Source organism: Mus pahari, chromosome 10, assembly GCF_900095145.1.
Source record: "Mus pahari chromosome 10, PAHARI_EIJ_v1.1, whole genome shotgun sequence".
NCBI lineage: Eukaryota > Metazoa > Chordata > Mammalia > Rodentia > Muridae > Mus > Mus pahari.
The window spans coordinates 88,424,855-88,450,400 of record NC_034599.1 but is presented as its reverse complement, the minus strand read 5'-3'; the positions used below and the strand labels follow the sequence as shown (position 1 = coordinate 88,450,400).

General features: G+C 41.3%; 1 protein-coding gene across 1 annotated transcript in view; it reads right to left on the bottom strand.

The window, feature by feature from the left end:
* Slc9a9 (solute carrier family 9 member A9) overlaps positions 1–25,546 on the bottom strand; it is a 539,646-nt gene that overhangs the window by 254,848 nt on the left and 259,252 nt on the right. Inside the window, exon 9 of the mRNA XM_021206677.1 lies at positions 12,147–12,235. Within this exon, the coding sequence (XP_021062336.1) occupies positions 12,147–12,235 (89 nt within the window). The remainder of the gene's footprint in view (positions 1–12,146; positions 12,236–25,546) is intronic.

Genomic DNA, 25,546 nt, shown 5'->3' with positions numbered 1-25,546 from the left:
CTCAAAACCCTTTCCACTTGCCAGCCAGGAGGACCCCAATCAACCCTTCCATGTGGAGTTCAGCATCTTCTAGTTTCTCCACTCTGTCATTCATTAGAATTACTTAAGTAGAATTTATGCTGCAGTCATGCCCTAGTCTAAGACTAAATAAATCAGAAATCCAGGGCATGAGATCCAGGTACCCAGGATTTGTGAACAACATTTTCCCATGTGTACTGCCTTAGCAGTTTCTAATCGAGTTGAGATATCCCTTGTATTCTGAAAGGCATTGCCCGCCTCTGTGAGCTGATGGTGCTCTCCCACCCACAGAACTGCAACTAGCCCCAGCTTGTCCAGATGTCACCCCAAGCTTCCACCCACATTCAGCATGGTTTGTCACTTGCAATCCTAGAACTGTTTTATTTCTTGGGGCACCTGTTATTTCTGTTAATGGCATCTTAAGCCATATTTTCCTGCTTCTTTGACTTTGCCATGTATGGTTCTTTCTAATAATTTTCTTTTTCTCAAAAAAAAAAAATCCCCAAACAAAACAGGTGTGTGTGTGTGTGTGTGTGTGTGTGTGTGTGTGTGTGTATGTGTGTGTGTGTGTGTGTGTGTGTGTGTGTGTATTAATTTTTTTTTTCAAAAGAAGCTCTTTTTCTTCTTTGGACACGTGCTCAAATTCTTTCTACTTTTGTTTTCTTCTTATTCTAGGATCCTGAAAAGAGGATTAGTCTCCAGTAGACACACCTGAATTTCTGATGAAACTATTCTGCCTCTACTCCCATCCTACCCCCCTCCTGAAGCATCAGTCGATATTGTCATAGTACAGGTATGCCAGCAGGTGAGAGAGTTGGGGTGGTCAAGTTCATCCCACAAGAGGATGCTGGCCCCCAGGCTATGTTGGATTTGTCTCTCAAGGCTCTTTCTTTAGATATTAATTTATAAATATTTGGATTCCTTTTTTGGGTGTCCTAGAACTCAGGCAAATCAGCAAGCAGGTCCGAACACATTTTATAGGCCATGAAATAGAGCCTTTAATTGGTGTTTCCTGCCTTTAATGTAGAGGAACTCCTTAAAGCATGCCATATATGAATTCTACAAACAGCACAGTCATTCCAGAACACACCCAGTAGCAATTTTAAGGGAAAGAAATGTTCTCTTAAAATCAGATTACTTTTCTTTGGATGTGATCAAACTTTCCATTCTTTGAATACTTAGATGAATCGAAATTCTCATATAGACCTCAACCTTGTGCTCTAAGAGCAAGACAAAAAGCCCAGCAATAAATCAGCACAGAGGGGAGAATGATGGTGTTTCCCTAAGACAGTGCTATAAATTATTAATTTATGCCAGAAATGAGTACAGACAGTATCATAAAAATAAATCACTCTGAAATCAGCCTACAGACCACCATTTGAGAAAACCTGCATTAGGACATAGAAAGTTAAGACATAGTTTCTCTTCCCACCCTAGAAAAGACCCTATATATGGAATTTTCTTTTAGCTATCCAGAAACCAGCAGTGTCAGATCTCAGAAGATGGACCTTCTGACACTTCCCATTCAAAGTGCTGGCCATGAAGCCCTCCCTGCCTGCCTGTTCCTAGTGGACTGAAGATCTGCTCTCAAGTGTCTGAGCCCCTCAGAATCATAGGCACAGCAAGAAAGGCGAGTCAAGAGCTGAGCAAAATGTCATCTTTCTGGAAATTCAAAGTAACCCTATCCAGACAGATGCTTGTCTCTGTGACCCTGTTTTCATCAGTCTCTGTGGAAGTGTAAAGTTCTGTGATCACCGGGTCTCACAGTGACAACAGGATCAAAACTTCTTTTTCTTTAGTTTTCATCAGGCATCTGTTTCCTACTACTTTGATTTTGAATGTTTAATTTGACTTGGGCAAGGCACAATATGAAATGGGGGAAGAAAAGTCTCAATTCATAGTTCTTAACATCTTGGGACAACAACAACAACAACAACAACAACAACAAAGAAACCCACAGCCACAGTGAATAGCTTGTTATCTGGTGTTCTGTCCTGAGTAGACCTATTACCTCGTCTTCTCTCCTCCCTTGAGACCAGACAGGATTGCAATCCCTTCCAGCCTCAACCTTAGTGTCAAACAGCACAGGTGTTCAATTGACCTTCCTAAAACCAAATTCCCTTTCAGGCATTATATCCAGGGCTCCAGATCATATTTTCTCTGATAGGATTGTTTTTTGGACTTTAGAGTCACGTGTCTAGAAGCAATTCAGTCTCTTTCCTGAAGGAATAAGACAGAGGTTTCCTGTTAATTACATTCTCTAGGTCCTTCAAGGCCATCAAGGAAATGGCAGCCTGAAATTTGGCCATACCCTCCATAAACACACACTTGGGCATAAGCACTCAGCCTTGATGTTTTCTGTGCTGCACCAATAAAATTTAATTGAAATGTGTAGAAAAATTACAGTCATTTCCATTTATCATCCTCAAATACTATTATGATACTAAAGCCCTTCATACCTGCACCTATAAGTAGGATGATAAAAATATAATGAGTCATTAAAGTGGGTTATGCCACTACCATCCTCAGAAATTTTAAGGTAATAATGGGTAACCATCTGTCTTGAATGTCATCAAATTGGAACCAGGACAGTTGATGGATTAAACTCTATTCAGATACATTTTTTCTCATTTTGCATGGAATCAGATATAATCAAACAAGAGTATGGGTTATAAATATTTATGGGTTGCTATTTAAGCATTGATGATGGTATGTTTTGTTGTCTAAAGGTGAAAGGAGAGATGAATGAATGGTGAGGTGTGTGTGTGTGTGTGTGTGTGTGTGTGTGTGTGTGTGTGTAACTTAAAAGTTTATTTTCATAGCTCTACCTAGCTCTCAGCCTCTTTGGTTTTAAATCTTAAAAATCCCAGCTACAATGGTAGGTTATGTATTATCAACAAACACAGATGGGAGTTAATAGACCAGGAGAGATCATTTGAGTAGTTACACTCCGACTACAGCTTTCCACAGGGGGAAAAAATATTACCATGAAAAAATTCATGGCTCCTGGTTTGTGTCTTCAGTACCTTTATCCTCCTAGTCCTCTGGGATACAGTGCTTGGAACGCAGAGGGAAGAACTCACTGGGGTTCCAAATGGCCATCTGTGGAGTGAAAGCTTCTGGACTCAGGGTTCACAGACATTCTGGGCACTGAAAGTACAGTACAGCGTGTTCTTGCTTTGATGTGGGAGCCTCACTGTCATTAGCATTTGAAAGGGTCCACTTATTAGTCAAACTACTAAATGTCCTTTGTACAATATAATGAGTTTCATTGAAAGGAATCACCAGCTCGGCTACAGAGAAATTTAAACACTTTGCCATCATTTATAAATTCAGCCCTCCTAGGATAATATTTTAAAGGTACCCTGAATGAAGAGAAGAAGAAAAGTGGTAGAGATCCTGACAAAAGAAATGTAATTAGAGTCAAAAATAAAGGCAATTCTATGCTTTCTGTAGATATCTTTGATCTTCTCAGAAGTCAGGGAGGAGCGGGCATTGTTGCTCCCCCCTCGCTCTCCTTCAACTGTCTCAGAGCAGGTAACTGGCATGAAACCTGACTGCTTTTGTTAATGCATTGAAGGGGGAAAATGCACAAAACCATAATCCTAGACCACTGTAATGCAAATCAATAAGGCAGAGACACACTGCAGGAGACAGTAAGTAAAGGAACTGAACTTGATCCTTCTCTCCATGCCTCTGGATTACCCTAGATGTTAGCTTTATGCATCCAGCTCATTAAATTTAAATTAATGCATGCTATCAGAATTAAAGAAATCATTAATTAGCACATATTGTTTCTCCTTTCTAATTTTTATCTTAGAATGTTCATGGTCATAATCCCGTTATTCATTAATTTACTTATTAATTCAGTAAGGTTTTATTGAGCGCCTAAGCCCAAGGCAAAAGCCAAATGATGAATTTCCATAAGCCTTTCTTACAAACCAACCACCCTAAGAGATGAAGAGTCCAGAGTCTCAAAAGGCTGAAGTAAATTTAAATAGTATTTGGATGAGTGGCTTATTACAAGGAAGTGCTGTGTTAAGATCAATAACCACATTGCTCATAACTAACCCTTAAAACTTTCCTCAATTATGTCATCAATCTGATTGTTATCTTCCGTGGGTCTAAAGGTCTTAAGCAATCATCAACCTAATTGGATAGTGTTGTCCAGAAGAGTCCAGTGAGAACTACAAGGTCCCTCTGGGCTCATCTCCTCATTTTGTTTCTTTCTCACCTGTCTCCTCCCTGTTCTCCTGTCTACACCAGCAGCCTCTCTCTACTTTGCTGAAGCTTTATGGCTCCTACATACCATGTTGACTCCTTTGTCTTAGTGACTTATATGTTATGCTTTTACTTACTTAATTCCCTTTGCTTCTATGCCATGTATATTTCTATGTAACCTGATTTCCATTAGAACCAAACTTCAACCCCCCAAGTTCTAAATTAGCTTCTTGGGATCATCTTGTCTTGAGTAAGCCATTTAGTCCTCTCACTCCTATGACATGTTAGGCTTCCTTCCATGTTAACACTTGCCCCGTGGGATGATTCTAATATAGGGTAAATCCATTATGTATGGATCTATCATATATTAGAAGCTCCTAAGGGGAATCACTCTCTTATTTGCCTTTGTTTCCCAGGTTGTCTGCCATATAACCACTGTCATGCATAGTACATGCTCAGAACATGCTTAAAATGAAAACACTGAAAAGTCTTTTGTTCAACTCCTGAGATCCTGGGTGTTGGCAGTGTGTGGTTTATGCTGTCTATCGTCTGCTGCAGATGCCAACAGTCTTTGGGAAAGCCATTGCAACCACTCACTTTGGTTCAAGCTCAGAATTTTTCCACAAAGAACCATCCAATTCTCAGGATGAAGTTTTCCTTCCCAGTGGGAACTAATGATGTTATCTTTGATTACCTCAATCATGAAGTCAATTTGGCAACTTCAGCCCTTTATGCATTATCATTTTAAAGCAAGTTATCCCTCTCCAAGTGTAGTTTAAAAGAAGGAAGTGTGTGTGTGTGTGTGTGTGTGTGTGTGTGTGTGTACCTTATGCTCAGTGGTCCACAGGATAGTATGTTAGGAAGATGTTTAATGTCACATTCAATTTAGTGATTCATTTTAAAGTGAGAAAATGGAAGGTCACATGGGTCAAGTGTCCAGGGTCCTGCTGTCAGTAGTAGACTCCACTTTGTGGCCTCTTGGTCAAACATCCTTTTGTCATATCATCTTGCTTCTCTCATATTCCAAGTCCTTTATTTGAATTTTCTTGCAAAGTCATGCATAGCACATTCAATTTGGCTCCCATTGTCTCTTTTTATTGGAAATTTAAATTTGGATTTGCATTGCTGCTTTCCCATTCAATGGCAATAAACACTAAAAATATCATCGGGGGGGGGGTTAGTGGAAATAAAATAAGCATCTGGAAAGAATGCTACAATGAAGGTGCCATTGTTTGCCTATGAATGCTTGACAAGGAATCTGCCTTTCAAAAGCATGTATACCCAACCCAACCATATCATGGCCAAGAAGGGATAATGCCCTGAAAGTGATGGATTTTCAAAAATGATAGAGGAAATTTAAGAAAAATTAATGTCTGAATCAGTTTAAAGTATGATAAAGCTAGCCAAGTGTGATAGTTTAACGAGAGTGGCCCCCTATTCGGTCATATATTTGACTGCTTGGTCTCCAAGGACTGGGGTTGACTGAAAGGTTTAGAAAGAACAGTAGGCATGGTCTTTTAAGTAGATGTGGCCTTGTTAGAGGAAGTGTGCCACTTGTGGTGGGCATTGAGGTTTCAAAAGCTCATGCCAGGCCCAGTGTCTCTCTTTCTCTGCCTACAGATCAAGAAGTAGCTCTCAGCTACTGTTCCAGCACCCACATGCTTGTCCCTGTGCTCCCTGCAATGATAACAAAACCTCGGGAACTGTGCATAAACCCCTAATGAAATGCTTCCTCTTACAAGAGTTGCCTGGGTTATGGTATCTCTTCACAGCAATGAAACAGTGACTAAGATACCAAGCATATACCCACTTATCTACGCTAATCACGGAAGCCCTGTTGAACAAGTGATGTTAACTGGACCCATCCTACCTGCTAATGACAAGCATTCAATAAGAGGTCAAATCGTTGGATCCACAGCATCAGACAATCTGAGGTGAGGACAAGGCAAACCTTCTAGATTGGTCATCTCTTTTTCACATCACTCACCAACACACACAAGGACCGCTAGTCCCTAAAGCCAGATACCCAATCCATGTTGCTGGTCCCCATTGAAATGGAATTCCTTTGAAAGGCTTGTTATACACCATGAGGCTTGCCTTTCTTTCCTCTTCTTGTCTTAGGCCTGTTTTGATTGTTTTTGACTGTCCCACTCTGCCAGCCTGTGATAACACAGTTCCTAATTTCCTTGATATTTCATCGCCATTGGAAGAACCCACTACATTCCTTAATGATCTCATGTCACCCTTTGCTTTCTAGGAGAGGATAGTGTCCCAGCTATTCTTCTTCCTACTGACCATGACAACAAACTTGAGACAATTAACTTTTAAAGTGAGAGGATTTGCTTTAGCTCATAGCTTTGGAGGTCTAGCTCAGGATCGGTTGGCTCTGTTGCACTAGGCTTGTGGTAGAGCAACATATCACAGAGCTGTGTAATGGAGTAAAACCATTCACCCCACAGTCAGGAAGCAAAGAAAAGAGAGGAGGAGACAGGGTTTCATAGTTCTCTTCAAGGGCATATCCCAAGTGACCTAAGACTTGCCATAATCTCTCAGTGTCAGTTACAGGCTATTGACTTGCAACATTGCACACTTGGCCTAGAGAGTTTTCCAGATGGCAAGGACTATACTGTGTCCAGCTGGTGACACTGCAACTCCATTTCACTGCCTAATGCACACCCCAAGTGAGAGAGTCAGCACAGGTTCCTGATTGTCCTTCAGCTGATTATCCTCACAGCCTTCCCTGGCTTATGAATGGCACCTCCGCTATTGAGTCAGGTGCACCTACAGGCCAGTGAGAAGTTGCTCTGCTGCTTGTCTACCTCATTCAGATGCTCCATGACTTGGTCCTTGTTACTTACTGCCTCTCAGACTCTCTTCGATCCCCTTTATTCCAGCCATGTTTGTCCTTTTGCTCTGCTTATCAGCTGTTCTCAATCTCTAAAGTCATCTACTCCAAATATTAATATAATTCACATTTTCATTCCTTTAAAGTTTCTGTCTTGCCAAGGACTTTTCTGGCTAACCTATTGAAAAATTACAAACTCCAATCCTATCTTCATTTCTTGTTCTACTGGCTTCATGACTACTGTATTCATAATCTCATGCCATTTATCCTGACTACTATAAAGCTTGTCTACAAAAGGACTCCTTTAGTCTATTATATTACATGTATTTTGAGTGCTGTTTGGTTAAAAGGGCTTTTTAAAATGCTAGTTAATGAATAAAGACAATTAGTATTAGTCAAAAGAGCTATCTCTTAGGTAGAAAGGTATATACAAATTAATGAGTACTTCGGGTGTGTTAATGAACAGTAATTTCTTTAGCTGCATATGTATCTACTAGAAATGATTTTAAGTGCGAACTATGGAAAGGATTTAGAAATTCTAGTGAAAAATGAACAGCTTGGAAATATATGGTTTTGCAAGTTAGCCTCCATCAAGGTAAAGTTAGTTAATGGAAAACCCTGGAAATCTGGCCTGATAACTAGCTTGCAGGACTGCCTTGGGGAGGAGTGTGGAGGGAGGAAGGGCAGAGCCAGGCTGGGATTCTTGTGAGTGGTCCAATGCAGCTCTTCTTGGTAGCTGCTATGTGTGGATGTTCACTTCGAATATCCCTGTTAGCTTTTAGTGTTTAGGACCAAAGGCAAGGCTTACAAAATGTTCTGGCCTCCATGGCAGAGCTTCACACAGAGAAACCACGAGTCACATCCATTCCGGGAAAGGAATTGTGCCATGTTTATGAGCTCCTTAATAAGGTGTGTCCCAACTGACTCTGTGACTCCTTACCATGGCCATAGCATGGGTTCCCTATGTTCCTTTGTACCTAAGACATGGAATGGCTGAGTGGTTATTTCATGCCACAGGCTTAAGGAAAAATAAATCACTTAACATTTAAAGGACAGTCGTTTTACAAACCATATTTTAAAGTGAAAATATAATTCTTGAAAAGGTATTTTAATTCTCAAACAACATACCATTTTCAAAAGCCTTTATTTCCAGACATAGCTATTTGATTAGCTGAGATAGAAAAAGTTGATGGATAAAATTCCTTTAAAAATGCATCACCCTTAGGTTTTATAACATAACGTTGATTTATGCAGATTCCCCTCAAGGTTTCCCTTGTTCACTTCCTACTATCCCATGGCATGGTCCTGAGGAGAGAGGCAACAAGGTTCAACAACTGCTCTTCCTGTTGGCAGTATAGACACAGTGTGGGAAGGGATACTGTGTTCTCCAGTCACGTGATGCCACATTATATTTCCCAAAGCATCCTCAGATTTAGTGGGGATGTGATAACTACATCTGTAACCCATACCTTGGGGAATCTGTACAACTCATAGTGCGTCTCCAACTCAGATGTGGAATTGGCACTTCTCTTGCTACCTTGTGCAGACATGGATGATGTCTGCTCTCATTTTTTTTTTTTTTCAGACTGGTGACCAGAGACTCTGCATATGAGAATGGATAACCCACCATGACCCCACATAGGTATGCATGCATAGATAGATATGCATGTATGGATATTTTTTTTCCAGAGCTGAGGACCGAGCCCAGGGTCTTGCGCTTGCTAGGCAAGCACTCTACCACTGAGCTAAATTCCCAACCCCTGCATATGTTATTAGAGGGAAGTGAATTAGCAATGATAGATACTGATCGAAGGAAAGAAGGAGAGCCAGAAGAGAGTGGAAAAGAATCAGTGTTTATTAAGCCCCTACTTCACCTAGGCAGAAGCCAGTGATGGAGCAAGGGTCGGGGTTGTGCAGTTATCTGGATGTTAAAGAATAAGCTTGTAGAAACCTCTTTCTGTAAGGGGGGAGAGTCTGCAAGTTGAACTGGGTGCCTGTCAGTGAGTGCTCCTCATGACATGCTGAGGGAGAACAGAAGGCTGTGGGGCACTGATCTTGGCTTTGTCTCCCCTAGATGCTGGTCTGCTGTCTCACCCTGAGACAAGTTATCTTTGAAGTGCTGCTGAGCAGTCTAGATAGCATGACTTAAAAGTGCAAGTCCCTAAACAGGATTCAGCTTCCCAGAATACAAATGCTGAGAGAACCAGAAGAGGCTCTCAGAAAAAAAAAAAAAAAAAAAAAAAAAAAAAAAAAAAAAAAAAAAAAAAAACAGCCCAAGACATTTTCCTTAAAGTCCCTGAGAACAGAACGCTACCAGTCCTTACAATTTAAAACACCCCGGAATTGGAGGCGTCTGGGTATTAGTATCAGGATTTTGGCTTATTTATTTCTGTTTTACTTGAGAGCTGTCAAGAGGTGAGGAATTGCATTTTATTATGTTTCTAAAGCATCTACCTGAAGTAAAGGGAGAGTGGGGGAAGGGTGGCCCTGCAGAATCCCTGTTCCAGAGGACACAATGAGGACAAGCAGAGATTGAGATGTGACAGACAGGGATGAATGAAAGCCAGCATTAGCTGCTGCTGCAGAGAGTCCTAAGCCTGCCAGGACTCCTGGCCAGTTTCAGATTTTGCTTGATGTTGTTTTACTCTCCTGGTGCCCACCGTCCAGTGTCACGTGGTCAGAAGTCTCTGGCTTCTCTGCTCTCTGTTGTGTTTTGGGTAGATCTCATGACTGAGACCAGTCCCTCACCATGTCCTATAGCCATAGTCCCTGCCATTTAGTACTCTGAGGCTTACTCCCTGCGTGCTGGTCAGTTGCCTCCTGTGTTGTACTGATCCATATAAGATGATTGGGAAAGGTGGTACAAGCTGACGATCAAAAATGGACTTGTTTCAGTATTCACAGAATGACAGGCCCATGGCATTGGCAAAGGCGCCTTGGTGAAGTGAATCCTGGAACACATACCCTAACAAATCCACAGACATGCAAACAAGCATGTAAAGACCACCAAGTCTGACGAACAAAATGGTGGAAACTAAATGCATCCTGCATGATGTTATTTGGATATCGAGTTTATGTGGTTGTTGCCATTAAATAGCTAACTTGTCTCGGTACTTTTTCCTCATATCTACCAGAATGAGCATCCTAAAGTGAAGCACCAATTATCCTAAAGTTAGTCACTTTAATAATCCCTTTTTGAGTGGAGTGATACACCCCTCCCCCAGATTTATGTGTTACAGTCCTAATGCTTAGTGCTCCAGACATTAACCTTAGGAAGTAGGGTCACTGTAGATGTAACTAGTTCAGATGAGATAGCGTTGGAGTACGGTAGGCCCCGAGCCAATAGAATTGAGGATCTTATCAAAAGAAGAGATTTGGAGATAGGCTGGCACCTGGGAAAACCATGTGGACACCAAGACCCATCGGGTTAATCTGTCAGTCAAGGTACAATAGCAAACAATAGCAAAGTGATCAGAAAGCCACCGGGGAGTGAAAGAGAGGGCGGGGCAGGAGATTGATCTTCTGGGCTACAGAGCTTTGAGGCAATGATTCCCGCTGGTTGCTCTAATCCAGCAGTCGTCACCCTATGGGTCACAATCCCATATCAGATACCTTGCAGATCAGATATTTACATTACAATTCATAAGAGAGCAAATTTGCAGTTATGAAGTAGCAAGAAAATAACCTTATGATTGGTGGTCACCACAGAGTAAGGAGCTGTATTAAAGGGTGTCAACATTGGGAGGATTGAGAACCACTGCTTTCTATGTTTTAGGATAAAGTTCCGCTCCTTTCCTAAAGCACATACAATTGATCCTTCTTAGTCTGAGGCTGCCTGCATTGTCTCATTCCTCACTTGTATCTCCTTGACTCAGCTTCTCCTGTAAGTTCACTGTAAATCCATCCACAAAGCATCAGTGAATTCCCTAAGAGACTTTGTGCCAATCCCTTGGCTTCACATATCCCTTTAACTACTCTCCATCTCTGTTTTTTTGTTTTGTTTTTTGTTGTTGTTGTTGTTNTTGTTTGTTTTTTTCGAGACAGGGTTTCTCTGTATAGCCCTGGCTGTCCTGGAACTCACTTTGTAGACCAGGCTGGCCTCAAACTCAGAAATCCACCTGCNCAGGGTTTCTCTGTATAGCCCTGGCTGTCCTGGAACTCACTTTGTAGACCAGGCTGGCCTCAAACTCAGAAATCCACCTGCCTCTGCCTCCCAAGTACTGGGATTTAAGGCGTGCGCCACCACGCCCGGCTCTCCATCTTTTACTACATCTGACTTAGTACCTCTTTGCTTTTCTTTTCCTTGCTCCAGATTGGGTCTTGTCTCTGGAAACTTCAAGCTAATTTCTCCAGCCACAACCATGGGAGAAGGCTTTATAGGAGGTTCCCCAAATGCTCTTGAGATATTGTTGTCCTAATAGCTAGTACACTGTGGCTTGTGGGCTTCTTATATGCCTTGACCTCATCAATAGCCTTCACAAGGCATTTACCCCTTGAAGTAAAGGCCACATTCAGTCTTTGCATTCGTATCATTCAGGATGTGCTTGGCACAGAATGGCTAAGTGGGTCTTAGTAGAAGGAGTCTATGTACGGTTTTCTGCAGATACACACACCAATATATTCTCAGACTAAGGGAAACACATTTTGCTCATGTGGCAATGGGCAGTTGAAATAAAAACATTCAATTGGTGACCAATTGCTTCCACATTCTTCTTCTTTTCCTTCTTTGGATAATTACCCACAGTCACACACTTTATAATGGCTTTAGATGGAAGTGACTGAATTATTACAGACTATAGGTCTTTCATCTTCGAGACTGACAACTTATGCTCCCATCTCTCAGGAAGGAAGAGACTATTATAACTATATTTTTGCTTACCAAGAGAATTGTTAATGGCTATCCCTAGAGGGAAAAAGTCTATAAATAGCCAACCTACAATGAAGCCCTAAGCGCACTTTCTTCCTTTGCTCATGAAATGCTTTTCCCAGGCACTGTCAGAGTGGCAAAGGAACCATGACACCAAGAAAGAGACCAAAAGCCGGTCATGAGTTTTTCCTTTACCTGTTTGGTCCTCAGTTTGGAATCCGATGACAGATTGTTGTAGGTGTAATGTGCCTGTGTGACTCCACAGAAGAGGACAGCAACTATGCCTGAAACCCAAAAGAAGACCAGTCAAAACCAACATTTCTTCCCAAGTCAAAGGACAGAGCTGGAAAATGGACTTGCTATCAGGAGAGGTAAAAGTCCCCTGATAATTACCATGATAACGAGACCCAGGCAAATGTTGCTACTTGATTAAAGAGGTCTTAGAATGGAAATATATATAGGAAAGCATTAACCAGTAGAGTCTTACTAAGAATGGAAGCACTCTCTTTCTGGAGAGAAATGATGTTGTAGTCAAGAGTTAGAAAAGCTACTCTTAGAAACATGTGAAGAAAAAAAATGTGGGAGTCAACTCTGGGCTTCCCAGACCAAGGGTCAACTACTTAGCCACATTTTCTGTAGCTGGCACATCCCCTTTCCACTGTGTGTCTTGAGGAGCCTGGAAAGGTTCCTGTAGTACCATAATTTAGTATTAAATCCATGAGTCACCAACCTAAGACCTGGACAAGGCTTTTGTTGCTCTGCCCAATGCTGCTGATTGCCAAGTATCAGACAAGAGACCTCATGTGCCTTTTTGCATCTCTGGCGAAGCTGGGCACACTCTTTCTGCAGCTGAGTACCCAGGAGCACCTCTGGCCAAGCCATACACTTCTGGAAGGTAGTAGGGCTGTGGTCTTTTTCCAGTGTGCTTCCTGCCAGCCCATCCCTGGCCAGCAGTAGGGAGCATTTCTTAAAGTCACATTACTCAGATCTTTAAACACTACAAGAAATCACACATGCCACATGCCATGTGGGGACAGAGAATAACAACAGGGCAAATGTGTTATTTGTTCCTTGGCTCTGCCACTCTGTTAGTGTCCCTGGGCTGGGTGGGCTTTGGTGAGAGCTGCACTCTACTTTGGATTAAAGATTAGATTAATTATGGGAAATTGAGCATAGAGGGGGGCTTGGGGAAAAGCATAGGAGATAAGTAGGGAACAAGGGGACTGAACTGAATTTTAAGCAGCAGAGGTTTTCCATCTAAAAACACTCATAAATTAAATGCTGATGATCCTTAAGAGTATAGAGCTATGTGAGCTGAATACTAGCATTTCAAATGAGCTTGAAATAAAGGATTTTAAAGGGCTGAGCTTTTTCATATGTAAACTGCATGCATTTATTTACATGGTGGTTATTTTTCAAGTTGATATTAGATAAAATATTGTGAAAACATGTTTATATATTACTAGTACATGGCCATTTATTTACATTGTATATTCCTTTGAACTTTATGTTTTAAGTTTTTAGATAAAGAAAAAAGAACCAAGCAGGAAAATTTGTTAAGAATTATATCTCTAATAAATGTTTTTGGAGATTTTTGGTAAGCTTTTAGTTTCTTAGCATATCTTGGGAAATTCTAAGGAAAGGAAAAAAAAAGAAGGAAAGAAATCTAACATAACTCTTCACAGAATTTCTATAAAAAATCAACCAGGACCAGGAATGCTTAAGTGTGGTAAGATGTTGAGGTGGATCACCATTCATACTGTTTGGATATGAAATGTTTCTCTGAGTTTGTTTAAAAATATCATGGTGCATCTATCTCAAGTCTGCAAGGAAGTCCTCTGATTGAGGGTTCACTGAACCCCTCTTTACTGGGAATCCACTCAACCAGTGTATTGATATTCTGGAGAGGATGTGGATAAATGCAAAGGTGTGGTGGGTAGTGAAGTATTCTGAGAATAAGAATGGGTAAGATCCTTTGCAGGGTCTGGAGGGGCTCAGCATGGCGGACACCTACAGTGAGCTGGTTACCTCTCCCTCCTCTTGGTTACTGAATCTCTGTCTCCTTGCACACAGGCTCAGGCTCCTGGTGACTCAGCATCCCAGCTTGCTGTCTTCCTCTGTTCAGCATAGTATCTTTATTTTCCCTGCGGTCCTGCCTTTGGGCTCACCCTTTCCTTCTCCCACTACACAGCATCAATTGCATTTATTAAGCAAGCCCAACCACTTTTCAACTTCTCTAGCCCTAATGTCCTCTTCTAAGCAATCATCATTTTTAGCTTGGATGACAGAAATGGCTTTCTAGCTGAAGTCCCTACCTCTCCAGTTGGTCCTTCACATTCTGTTCAAAGAGACTCAGTGATCCTTCAAAAACATTTCATGTCCTGTGAGTCTTCTGGCAAGAACATTGTAATGGACTCCCAGAGTCTAGCCCTGTTCTGTCTTCCCTCTCCACAGCCCTCTGGCCTTATTTTTAACACGCTTCCTCCTGATTCATGGTCCTGAGTACACATCAAGCACAAGGCCCTTGCGCATCCAGAATTGGGAATACTCATAGCAAAACACCCTTGTGGTTCCCTCCTTCCTTTGAGTGTTACATAGGGCATGGGAGACCATGCTTCCAGATAGGCAGAAGAACTGGTAATGTTGAATGAGCTCAAACCCCAGGCATTGCAGAGATTTGACAGCAGGAGTGGAGTCATTCCCGACCTGTCTCTGCACCTGCCCTGGAGCAGGTAACCACTGCACCACCCTGATGACCACAGGTGCTCAGTGACATAGGATAACACCTGGAGTTCTTATCCATGCTAAGGAAGTATCTAGATAGTACAGAGCCTTCAGCCAATAGCCTCCCCTTCCTGGGTATTCCTTCCCATAAGAGGTATATAATCCCTGGTTCACCCCAAAGAAAGTGTACGCATTTACATCCACCATCAAATGAACCAGTGGGAACAAGCAAGGATCTTCTCAGAGAGCTGCTTCATTAAGGACTGCCTTGACTAAAGAGTGGCCGTTAAGACTTCTGAGGAAGACTTCCAGAGGAAGGCTTTCTCCACTCCAGCCCCTCCAGTACTCTTGGCATTCATACCCAATCAGATTCTACTAGTCCCGGATTTCACCTCCTCCTCTCAGCCTTCTCCTTGACACCTGGCACAGATGACCCAAAGTTAAGGTAGACCTCAGATCCATTCCTGACTTCCTCTTTCAGGTACCCAGAGAGGATATTGGGGACCACTGTGGTCTTCCTGTTTCTGACTTTGCCCTGATTCTTCCAAGGGAGAGGCAGGATGCAGTAAGACAGGGCATCTCTTCAGATGTCACATAAACAAACTGTCCCTAACCACTTTGTAAAAGTGACCATTTCATCATTCTCGACCCTTCTCTTTCCCCAGCTCCATGTTTTCTACTGTCACACAACAGTTTGTGCCCTTGTAGGTTTTTCTGCCTTCTTCACAGAAACAGAGCTTATCTCTGGCCACACTAATCCTTAAAGAAGCACCAGGAACTTGTGAGTGCTGTTGGCAAATAACTGAATATTTCTCTCTGTGGAATGGATGAGGGACCAAAGTCACCTTGGTCACCTTGGAAGTGACAGATGAGATGCAATTTTCCCCCCAACTTTCTTTGCTTTTCTCCCTACGTTAGGCCATCTATGCATGGTTTGAAGAGATCCCTATCTATCTGAAAGCTGTCATTTCTGATATTCCAGGGAGGACAATAGGTGATATGGGGATTACACATCCGAGCTGTCTCCCCTCATTCTCTGAGCAGGGTTTTCTATCACTCCACTGTCTTTCATTTCCTTGCCTCCTGTGGAACACAAACACACAATGTCCCTACTAAATATGTTCAGAATGGTGTGTATGGCTACATCGTATGCATGACAAGCCATGAAGGTCATGTGATCAGAAGCTTGCTGTTGTAATTAAAGTAAAGCAACAAAGTTGATTTGGCCTTTACTACCAGCATACATGATCATAATTCTATAGGCTGGTAATTAATTAAATCACATAAATTACTATGATTAGAATGACTTTTATGAAACAAACACACTTTGAAACCGTCTTCTCTACCACCTCAGCCACCCCTTCTTATTGGAAGTTTCACATTATGCTTTCGGTTGACTGCAATCCATTCTGATCTGAAAATATTTGATGGAAAATTCCAGAAATGCTTCTGCTTAAAATAGCGTTTATTTTAGCTTATTGTTTTAATTGTCTACTTGGTTTGTATTTGTTGTTACTAATCTCCTACTATGCCTAGCAGGTTAGGCAATGTCCAGGACTCAGGCACAAGTGGGATCTTCCACCATGTCCCACAAGCAAGGGGGAACTCTATTATCCATAAAAAAGTCCCATCGTAGAACAGATTAAGAGTGGACAATTTTCTGTTTGCTAATGCACATTTTATTTGTAACCTAGGCAGTTTTTGTGTTACTGTTGTGTAGGGCTCTGCACAGCAGCCTTAAATTTAGCTCTGTTTCAGACAGCCACAAGTAAGAGACCAGAGGCCAAGGGCTCTTTGTGCCAGCCACCAATCAGTGGCTTAGCTCTGAATCCACCTTCCTTCTTGACAATGATCCCGGCTCCAGAGATCACATGCCACACTCTCCTGTGGGTGCTGTCTGCTTCTGCCAGGGTGTAGCCCCAGGGGGGTGGGCTAGCAAACCAGAGGAGGACAGAGGACCCCCGTCTCCTGTTCTCTGCTCTGCTTTCTGCTTGGCTGCACCTTTACCAGTGGTTTTCCCCCCACTTCTGCAGGCATGTCCCTCCTCCCTCCCCACCTCACCATCTGCCTTTTATAGCATCTGCAGGCCAGCTTTACACACCTCTCAGAGAAAGAAAGGGCAGCCAGGCAGTGACTTCAGTCAGGGCCAGGGCCTCAGAGCCCCAGCTCACACTTCCTGTATGTGTTTCTCATAGTGCTGCCTAGTCCTGATGTTCACATTTGCTATCTGCAACAACATGCTTGCCATTTAGAAACAGTATCAGCTTGCATCTTCCCCTTTAGAACTGGGGCTATGAAGACATCAAGGCAGAGGAGACATTACATCCTAGAGCCCTAGACTTATTCTCTTTTTCAGTTCTCTATAAGATTGGAATAGGAATTGCATCAGGGGTTTGCGACAGGAAGAAGTGGCTTAGGACTAGAAAGAGATTAGAACAAGGACCACAGACATGGGACAGCTCAGACCTGGGCATGTCTTCTTATGTCCAGTCCCATGGCCTTTGCAGAGCATATGTGTTACTCCACCACGGAGTATGAACATTCTCATCCTTGGATATGTTCAGGCTAATGGTCATCTTCCACTAGAGAAAGGACTCTTTTTCATCATGTGGAAGGTAGATATACTTGAGTTCTATGCTTTACTCATTCCTAAACACATTTCATCAACCCTCCAGAATTAATATATCAATTTATACTATATGCAAATATATTATTATATGTATTTAAATTATATTATCATATAACATCACTATGTATATTATGTATAATATTATCATATATATGTACATGTATGTGTGTATCTAATAGTTAAAGAAAAAGGTATATATTTTAGTGGGAAGTGGGTATGAGAGAGGTTGGAGAGAGAGGGACTGGGGGGAGGTTATAAGTGTATTTTAATCAAAAATGAAATTGAATAATCTTGTTTAAAGAAGCTGATTGCTTGTGGATTAGAACTGTAAAAAAAAAAAACTGCTTTATGAAAAAAAAAGAGACAAGGAGAATGGGGACTGTTGCTATGTCTATGCCAAGGACAGAGGAACCCGCACCCTCTTTTCTGAGTGTGAGTACTGTTGTTTCTCACCCCTCCTGCTGCCTGTCCTGAAATATGTTGTCACACCTGTCATTGTCCTCTTTAAACACAAGAAGACCCCCTACCCCTTCTGGAAGTTCTATTATGGCTTAAGAATCTGCATTAGACAGGAGAATTTCTGGAATTCAACCAAACACAGTTAGTTAATTCCTGATCAGCAAGTACAAGGTATCTTACTAAAATACAGTAATTTTGGAGTAAGGCCCCAAACTCTACATTTTTATACTGTCAGGAGATATTCTGGTCCTTACACTGAACTTCAAGAAGCAAGCTTTAACCAAGGTAAATTCACTTTTGCTGCAGCTTGGTCTTAACCTTGGGTAACCCTCAGATGAGACCCCTGCCTTGTTCTTGATTCTTGGGTGGGGACAACACATTACTTTTGTTTCCCCCCTTTATTTCTTATTTTTAATCAATGTTTCTTGCTAATGTTAACGGAATTTTAAATCATATTTTTTTTTCTGTTTCTCCTTCTCTAGCTTTTCTGAATCAACATGGTTCTATAAAATAAATTTTTGTTTCAGAGAACAATTATCATGTAGGACTTTTTTCTTTTTTCTTAAAAGAAGCAACACTAGTGAGTTAAAAAATTACTTACACAGAGTAAGTTAACAATATATTTTACCATCTAATAGCTCAGTAAAATTTCCCCTCCGAAGAAAGGAAACAATGCCTATCATTTAATTGCTATAAAATTATCATGTCATTTTTATCAAAGTGTCATAGGTTCAGAGATTAACAAAATGACATAGGCAACTAAATGTGCTCATTAGGTATTTTGAAGTAGACTTTTCTTAATGAGGCTGAAGTTGAAGATGAAATCATATTAGGAAAATTATAATATTAAATAATATTAAAGTTATAATAACTTTCTGAGAAATAAATATCATGAAGCGTATACTCTATGTCAAAACCAACAGAAAAAAGCCAAAATTATTTGGAGGAAATTTCATAGCTTTATACAGAGCTTATTATTAAAAGAAAGATTGATAGTAAGTGGACTGTTACCTTTACAAAGTTAGGCATAAATAAATATAATAAAAATCAGCTAGCATCTACTGATGCCGATGGTGAGTAAAACATAGAATGGAAAAGAATGCTTGCTCCATGCCTATCAGGAGCCCAGAGGACCTCAGGTTTGGGTCTTGCCCAGGTTTTTATTATCTGTTTCTGAATATGGTTAGAAAATGAGTGTTTGCCAGGTCCAGCATAGCTTGGATTGGGGAACTTAATGAGGACAGAGTGAGAATGCAGGGATGACAGGTACACATACAGAAAAGCTGTGGTTTGGTAGTCTGTCTTTTCTTTAATAAAGAACGCCTTCTACACTTGCAACCGGGAAACTGTTTATTATGAACATCATATGAAAGAAGGGCTAGCTAATCTCAGCTGGGACGTTTTATAGGGAAGCAGTCTTAGAGGGGTCAACATTTGGAATGAGGAACCTGTGGTTGATTCTCTCAACATTCCCACATGAACTAGAGTAAGGCTTTGTCATTTCATTGGGTCTGAGGCATTGGGGTCCTTGGCATGACAATATACATATCAACAACATCCATTACTTCAGTATTCTGTCTGCTCCCCACCAGTGGTATTGGCCAATGACTTCACATCTTGAAGATTCAGCTTTCACATTTGGATAGCACTGAAATGTTTCTCAGGTTTGTTCTAAGCATAAAGGAATATTCTGTACATTAAGCTGCTTTCCCAACTAAGCATATTAATAAAATTCAGCAAATATAAAGTATTCCCATGAGTATTAGAAGTAGAAGAAATGAAGCAGACACGAAGGGGAAGAATAAGTTAGAGAAACTCATTCAAAGGATGAATACAATTGTTTCCACTGAATGATGTGACAAGACATATGTGCTTAGTACATTCTATGCCCTTAGAGGTCATTTGTTGCCGTATTGCCACCCCCCACCCCATTACTGGAACGATGAAAAGAGGTTAAGAAGACATTTCTTACTCTTAATAATCCAACCAGACAGTTCATGGTTGCTCTATCCACAATAGCTGGATATGGAAACAGTCTAGATGCCCATCAACTGAAGAATGGGTAAGGAAAACATGGTCTATTTACACAATGGACTATATTACTCAGCTGCTCAGAAAAAGAAAACTTGTGGGTAAGTGGATGAAACTGAAAACAACTCACTAAGTGTCTACTCTAGGTCAAAATCCAAGGGATAAAAACAAAATTATTTGGAGGAAATTTTATAATGAGCAAGACATTAACTCAGAAAGATAAATGTCACATATATCTCTTATTTGCTGGTGTTAGATTTGAATTTTCAGGTATGTGTGCTCTGTTGGGAATACCCATAGAGGTTAGGCAATTAGTAAAGGGATTTCAAGAGAATGGGGTAAAACCCAGTGATATAAAGATGAAAGGGGTATCATGGAACAGGAAGGGTTAAAGCCAGGTTGGGGATCAGGCAGGGTAAAGGGGGGCAGAGGGGGGGCTCTGGAATGGGATAACCTCTTTTGGGCTGTTTGCTCTGTGAGTCCTATAGACCTCTAAACATTACAGACTAGTGCCAATGTTGCTGATTTTATAGTTAGACCCTGTTTCTGAAGACAGCCTATGAATCTCTGCATCATGGAGCTTAGAGAAATCAAGCTGATACTGACCTGGAAGCTTTATCTGCACTGACTAGCTTTCATAGTCTTAGAAGGTACTATGTGTGCATCCTACTGGAGGAGAAAGGAATCATCTGTCTTATCCAGCTATGAACTCTGGGAGCTACGACATCGACTGATCTAACAATACATGCTCACTGGGGCAACAGTGGTATGAACATAATGGCCATAACCAATCACTCTCTGATTTGATTTAAGCCTGCTCTACAAGATGAAACCCATTCCTAGACAGGTCATAAGCTCTAGGGGACAACCTGGTACTATTATGCTGCTAAATGGACATACTATTAAAGTGACTCCTAGTGACTTATCTTCATAAGCCTATATTAATGTGCATATAAACCCTTATCAGAGAAGCTTTTATTTGCAGTAGGTCATAATTAACACACAGACCCACAACTGGTCAAGGTGCAGAGAATAAGAAACTGCATATTTCTCACCCCTAAATGGAATGTGTATCTCCCAACCCCTCCTCTCAAAGCTCAAGGGCTGAAAGAGGCGCAGATAACTACAAGGTTCAGTCTTTTCCTGAACACAGCAGGGCAGCTGCATGCGTGAACTTACAGTGGTTGATGTGATGCAAGAGACCTATGCCAGCTAAAGCCATACAAAAGTCTAGCATGGAAAGGAGAGATGGGCACCAAGTCCCACAACTGCATGAGGAGATATTGGCAATTGAATGCTGCCAGGAGCGGGAGTTGGGGTTGGGGGGTGCATTTTCTTTAAGAATGCTCTAGTAGAAGGCTACACATTCAAGAATATATGGGCAGCACAAATTGGAATCCAAGGTTTTAAAAAAAGAAGACACAACGTTGGGCAGGTAAGGGTTTGACGGAGGATCTAGGAAAAGTTGGGGGATAGAGGGAATGTGATTAAAATATATTGAATGAAATTCTCAAATAAGCAAGAAAATAAAAAGGGAAAAATGTTCTTCATTTTGTATTATATAAAATATGTTTATTCTATTTATATTACCTTTGGAAAAACAAGCAGCCATTAAATGCAACTCTGGAGGAAATCAGGAAGCAGTTTAGAGAAAGTAAGAATGTCTGACTCATGTTTGTGCACAGAATCGCCTTTCAGCATCTGCCCACTGAGGTTCCAGTGGTGGGCAAGGTCATAAAAGGCTTGGCCACAGGGACTCATTTATGCAATCTTGAACAAAAATTAGAACCAACACTTTGAGACACTAGTTAAAAGAACCATTTTGAGAAACCACAAAGCACACAGTTCAGTTCAAATTCACTGGCAAGGAAATTCAGAACACAGCTATTTGGTAAAAATAATGATACTGTTGGTATGTAAATTATTTCCAGAGAGGTCAGTTTCCATGCACCAATTGCTGCCTTTTGAATAACCAAACACTATTTACACCATCCTCTGTTACTTATATTCTGGACCCCCTCAGAGACCTCCAGATCAATTTGCTTGCTTACATGATCAAGGTCCATGATCCTGTAACTAAATTATGTAAAATGAGTAATACTACATTGGGAATGAAGAGGCCTGGGGCCTTTAGGTGGTTGTTCAGACATTGAACAAATTGGATGATTGGTTCAACTTAGATTAATTGCATTCCACTAAATCCCATTGTCTTCTCAGTAAATTCAGAAGGATTCTCTGCAGTTGTGGTTTTACATTGGGATAAGACAACTAAAAGTTGGAGGAAAATGTGAGGATTTCATAATTTTTACAAGCATGTTTGTGTAATGTTAAGAAATATAAGAACTGAACAAGAAATGAAACTATGTGGCATATGATAGACTTATTTATATTTTAGTCTTTAAGAGTCAGAAAATTTAGCAAGCACTTTTGTAGGTAGTAACTTCCTGAGCATCTTTAACTTAAAGAGTCTGCGTTAGGACTGTGGTCCTTACATTGTGACAAGGACTGTGGAAGATGGGATGGAAGGAGTGCACAGGGCCCTACAGATGCATATAGGGACCTTCTGACTACCTCCTCATCCTCAGGACATATGTCCACTGCTTGTCTCTCTGTACTGTCTCCAACCCATAATAATTTCAAGAAGACACTAGGGACTCAAATGCTTGTTTCTCAAATTAATTCTTCTCTATCTAAGGAAATGCTTATTTACTTTGAAAAGAGAACCTGGATGATGATTTATATCCTTACAGGCAAATAAATGTTTTATGAGGATTGATTAGTAGTGGGGTCTATTTTTTCCCTTATATTCAACTGTTTTATTCAAGTCCATTATCACCTATACACTCAGCCAGTGATAACATTATGCCCCATCCTTTTCTCATTAGAAGTCGATAAAGGCTTGAGATAGGGAAGCGTAGAAATAAATGTCTGACACACGGAGCATGATTTTTTTTTTTTAACATTAAATGCAGACTTGAGGGGTTTATGAGGTTGGAGAATATTGCATTTTTAGACAGGAAGTATTGATTATATTACTGGAACACAGAAAGAGTGTAAGCAAAATAAAACAATGTGTCTCATTCTTCCACCGTACTCCGAGGGTCTCAAGGTTGATGGGTTATTTTTCAGGCTATGCAGTTCTTCACTGAACTCATAAAAGAAGCCATTCTGACAGGTTTGCTGCTACGACTGAGAGAGGACTTGGAACTGGAAGTCAAAGATTTAACAGGATGGAAAACTCCTTCAGGGAATATGAAGGAATCTAAGTTTCCAGAGTGTGCACTCACTGTCTCGTTCCCCATGCTTGGCAGCTGGGTAGCTGGTAGATTGGTCGGGACTCTGTGGAACTTAAGAGGGAGAACAGCATGAACCTAGGTTCTCATTCCCGACTTCTCTGGCACTGGCAGAATATGCATTTCAGAATTATTTCACGTTGCAGTTTTCAAATTTCTTCTAAGCACCCCCCCCAGACCCCCAGACCCCTGACTCTCTATGTAAGAAAATTCTTACTTGTGTCACTACTTTTTACAGTTTAACTTGAAGATTAGGGGAGGAGACGAGAACTCTTTTTGTTTTACTTTTTTCTTAGATTCCTGACATTTTGCCTAAGGTTTTGGTAATTTATCAGCCAAAGCTCACCTGCCTGTCCATTTCCTTAGATTCAATGAACACTGTTATAGCCGGATAGCTGGAATTTCTAATCAGTAATCACACCTATTAACTGGAGTTGTACCTTCCCAAGTGACTGTTCCACATGGGTAGGTCTTTAAGTCACCTAATTGTTGTCAGTGAGAGTCAGTGACAATTGCTAATCTTACAGAATCTAGAATCATCTGGAAGCCAGGCTGCCAGGAATGGCTCTAGTGGTTATCTTGGTAGTATTAATTGATGTTTGAAGACCTGCCTGACTAGGTGGGACCACTGCCTGGCAGGAGCTCCTGGGTTCCATGAGATAGAGAAAGCATGCTGAGCACTAGTGTGCCTTCATCATTTTAGCCTTCTGCCTGTAGGTGTCATGTGACCAGCTGTTTCAAGCTCCTGCCGCTTTAACTTCCCCACTGTAGTGGACTGTACCTTGAACTGGGAGCTAAACTAACTCCTTCCTTCCTTAAATTGCTTCTTTCAGAGTATTTAATCATAGCACCCGGAAAAGAAATTGAGAGTGTCCTTCCCCATCCTGTCTTAGTGAAAGAGGCCACTGAAGTACGCATCCGAAAATATCTTTGACTCCCTTTTCTTCCATCACCTGTATGTTGGCTATTTGTGTCACAGTATGACAATTTTTATACTTCCGTGCAGAATATAGTGCCTGAGAACTAATTTCATTTCATCTTTTTTTTCACTCTGCCTCCTGACACTCTGAGGTACTCCCTGAGACGACTCACAGCGAAGAGGTCAGGGTAAGATTATCTATGACTTCAGTTACTCATACAGGTGGTTTGGATATTGATATGAAGGGCAATTTGGTTCAAGAAAGTGCAGACGTGGGTTGATGAGCTGCATCTGGAAAAGAAGCGTGCTCTACCTGTTTACTGAGCCTGCACTGTGGTATGCTTCTCCTTGCTTTGGTGTATCAGTAACTAGTCTCTTTGGGAACCATGGGTACTTGTTCCTGCAGCCCGGAGGCCTAACATTTTGAGCCTCTTGGTAAACACTGTTATTTATCTGTCAGGAGTCTTGTCTACCTGATGTATAGATGGTCCTGTCAGTGTGAAATCAAGAGTAGTGTTGAGCCAAGAGGTGCGAGACAGATTTGTTTTTAAAATCAGTTCAAATTAAGGCCCTCATGGCAATTTGCTTTAGTTACAGAGCAACATAAATATGACATCTCAGTCCAGTCACACAATATGTCAGGTGCAAGCCAAACGGAACACATTCATTTCTAAGCGAAAAGCTTTTTTTTTTTTTTTTTTTTTTAAATAACTTTTCAACCCCTCTTTGCCAGTCTGTGAGAAGGTAAGGATGAGAATCAACAAGCCCAGTCACAGAGATCAAGCGAAATCTTAACATGGCAGGGGAAGTTGCTGCGGCTGGAGATCTGTTTTCTTGGGCTATTGTGAAAGAGAAGAGACTTCCCCCAGCTTCCCTCTTCACTCCACAAAAGCCTTTCAGGAACTTACCTGACATCTGTCACCTCTTCCTCACCAGGCAGCAGAATTAGGGCCTGAGGCCTCAGACCAACAGGGACATGCGGGTGATAGGACAGACATGGCTTCACTGTTGGTTTCCCTGGATGTGCCCAGAGCATCTTTGTTGCACCTCTTGGTCAGCTCTCTCAGTGAATGGACCAGATCAGGACTAGCATTAACCTTTGTATGGTTGTTTACCTATTTATCTGTCCCAGAACCTTTACTGTCTAGGCTCAGATTTCAAAGTCCCCCAGTTTCCCTTAGCAATCAGAGCTGGTTTCCTTCATATTTTACAAGTTTATTTTCTTAGAAACCATTCTAAGCTGAATAAATAGTGCACTAGATTGTTTAAATTTTGTGTGAGAGAGTGAGGTATGCCAATGCCCTCCCTCCTTTCTCCGTGGCTATAAAATAGGCCCTGGGAATCTAAAAATGGAAGATGAATTTCTTCTAGCCGAGTCTAGGAGCAGGGAATCACTAGACACCGCGTCAGTGTGGCCATTAGAAATCATTCACGTTGGTATTTAATGACAGTCCTGAAAGTTTGCTTCTGGCAAAAACTGGACCCCCAAAGTCTCAGCTGGGAAAGAGATTATAAAAATAAATTTTCAAATCACCTTTCC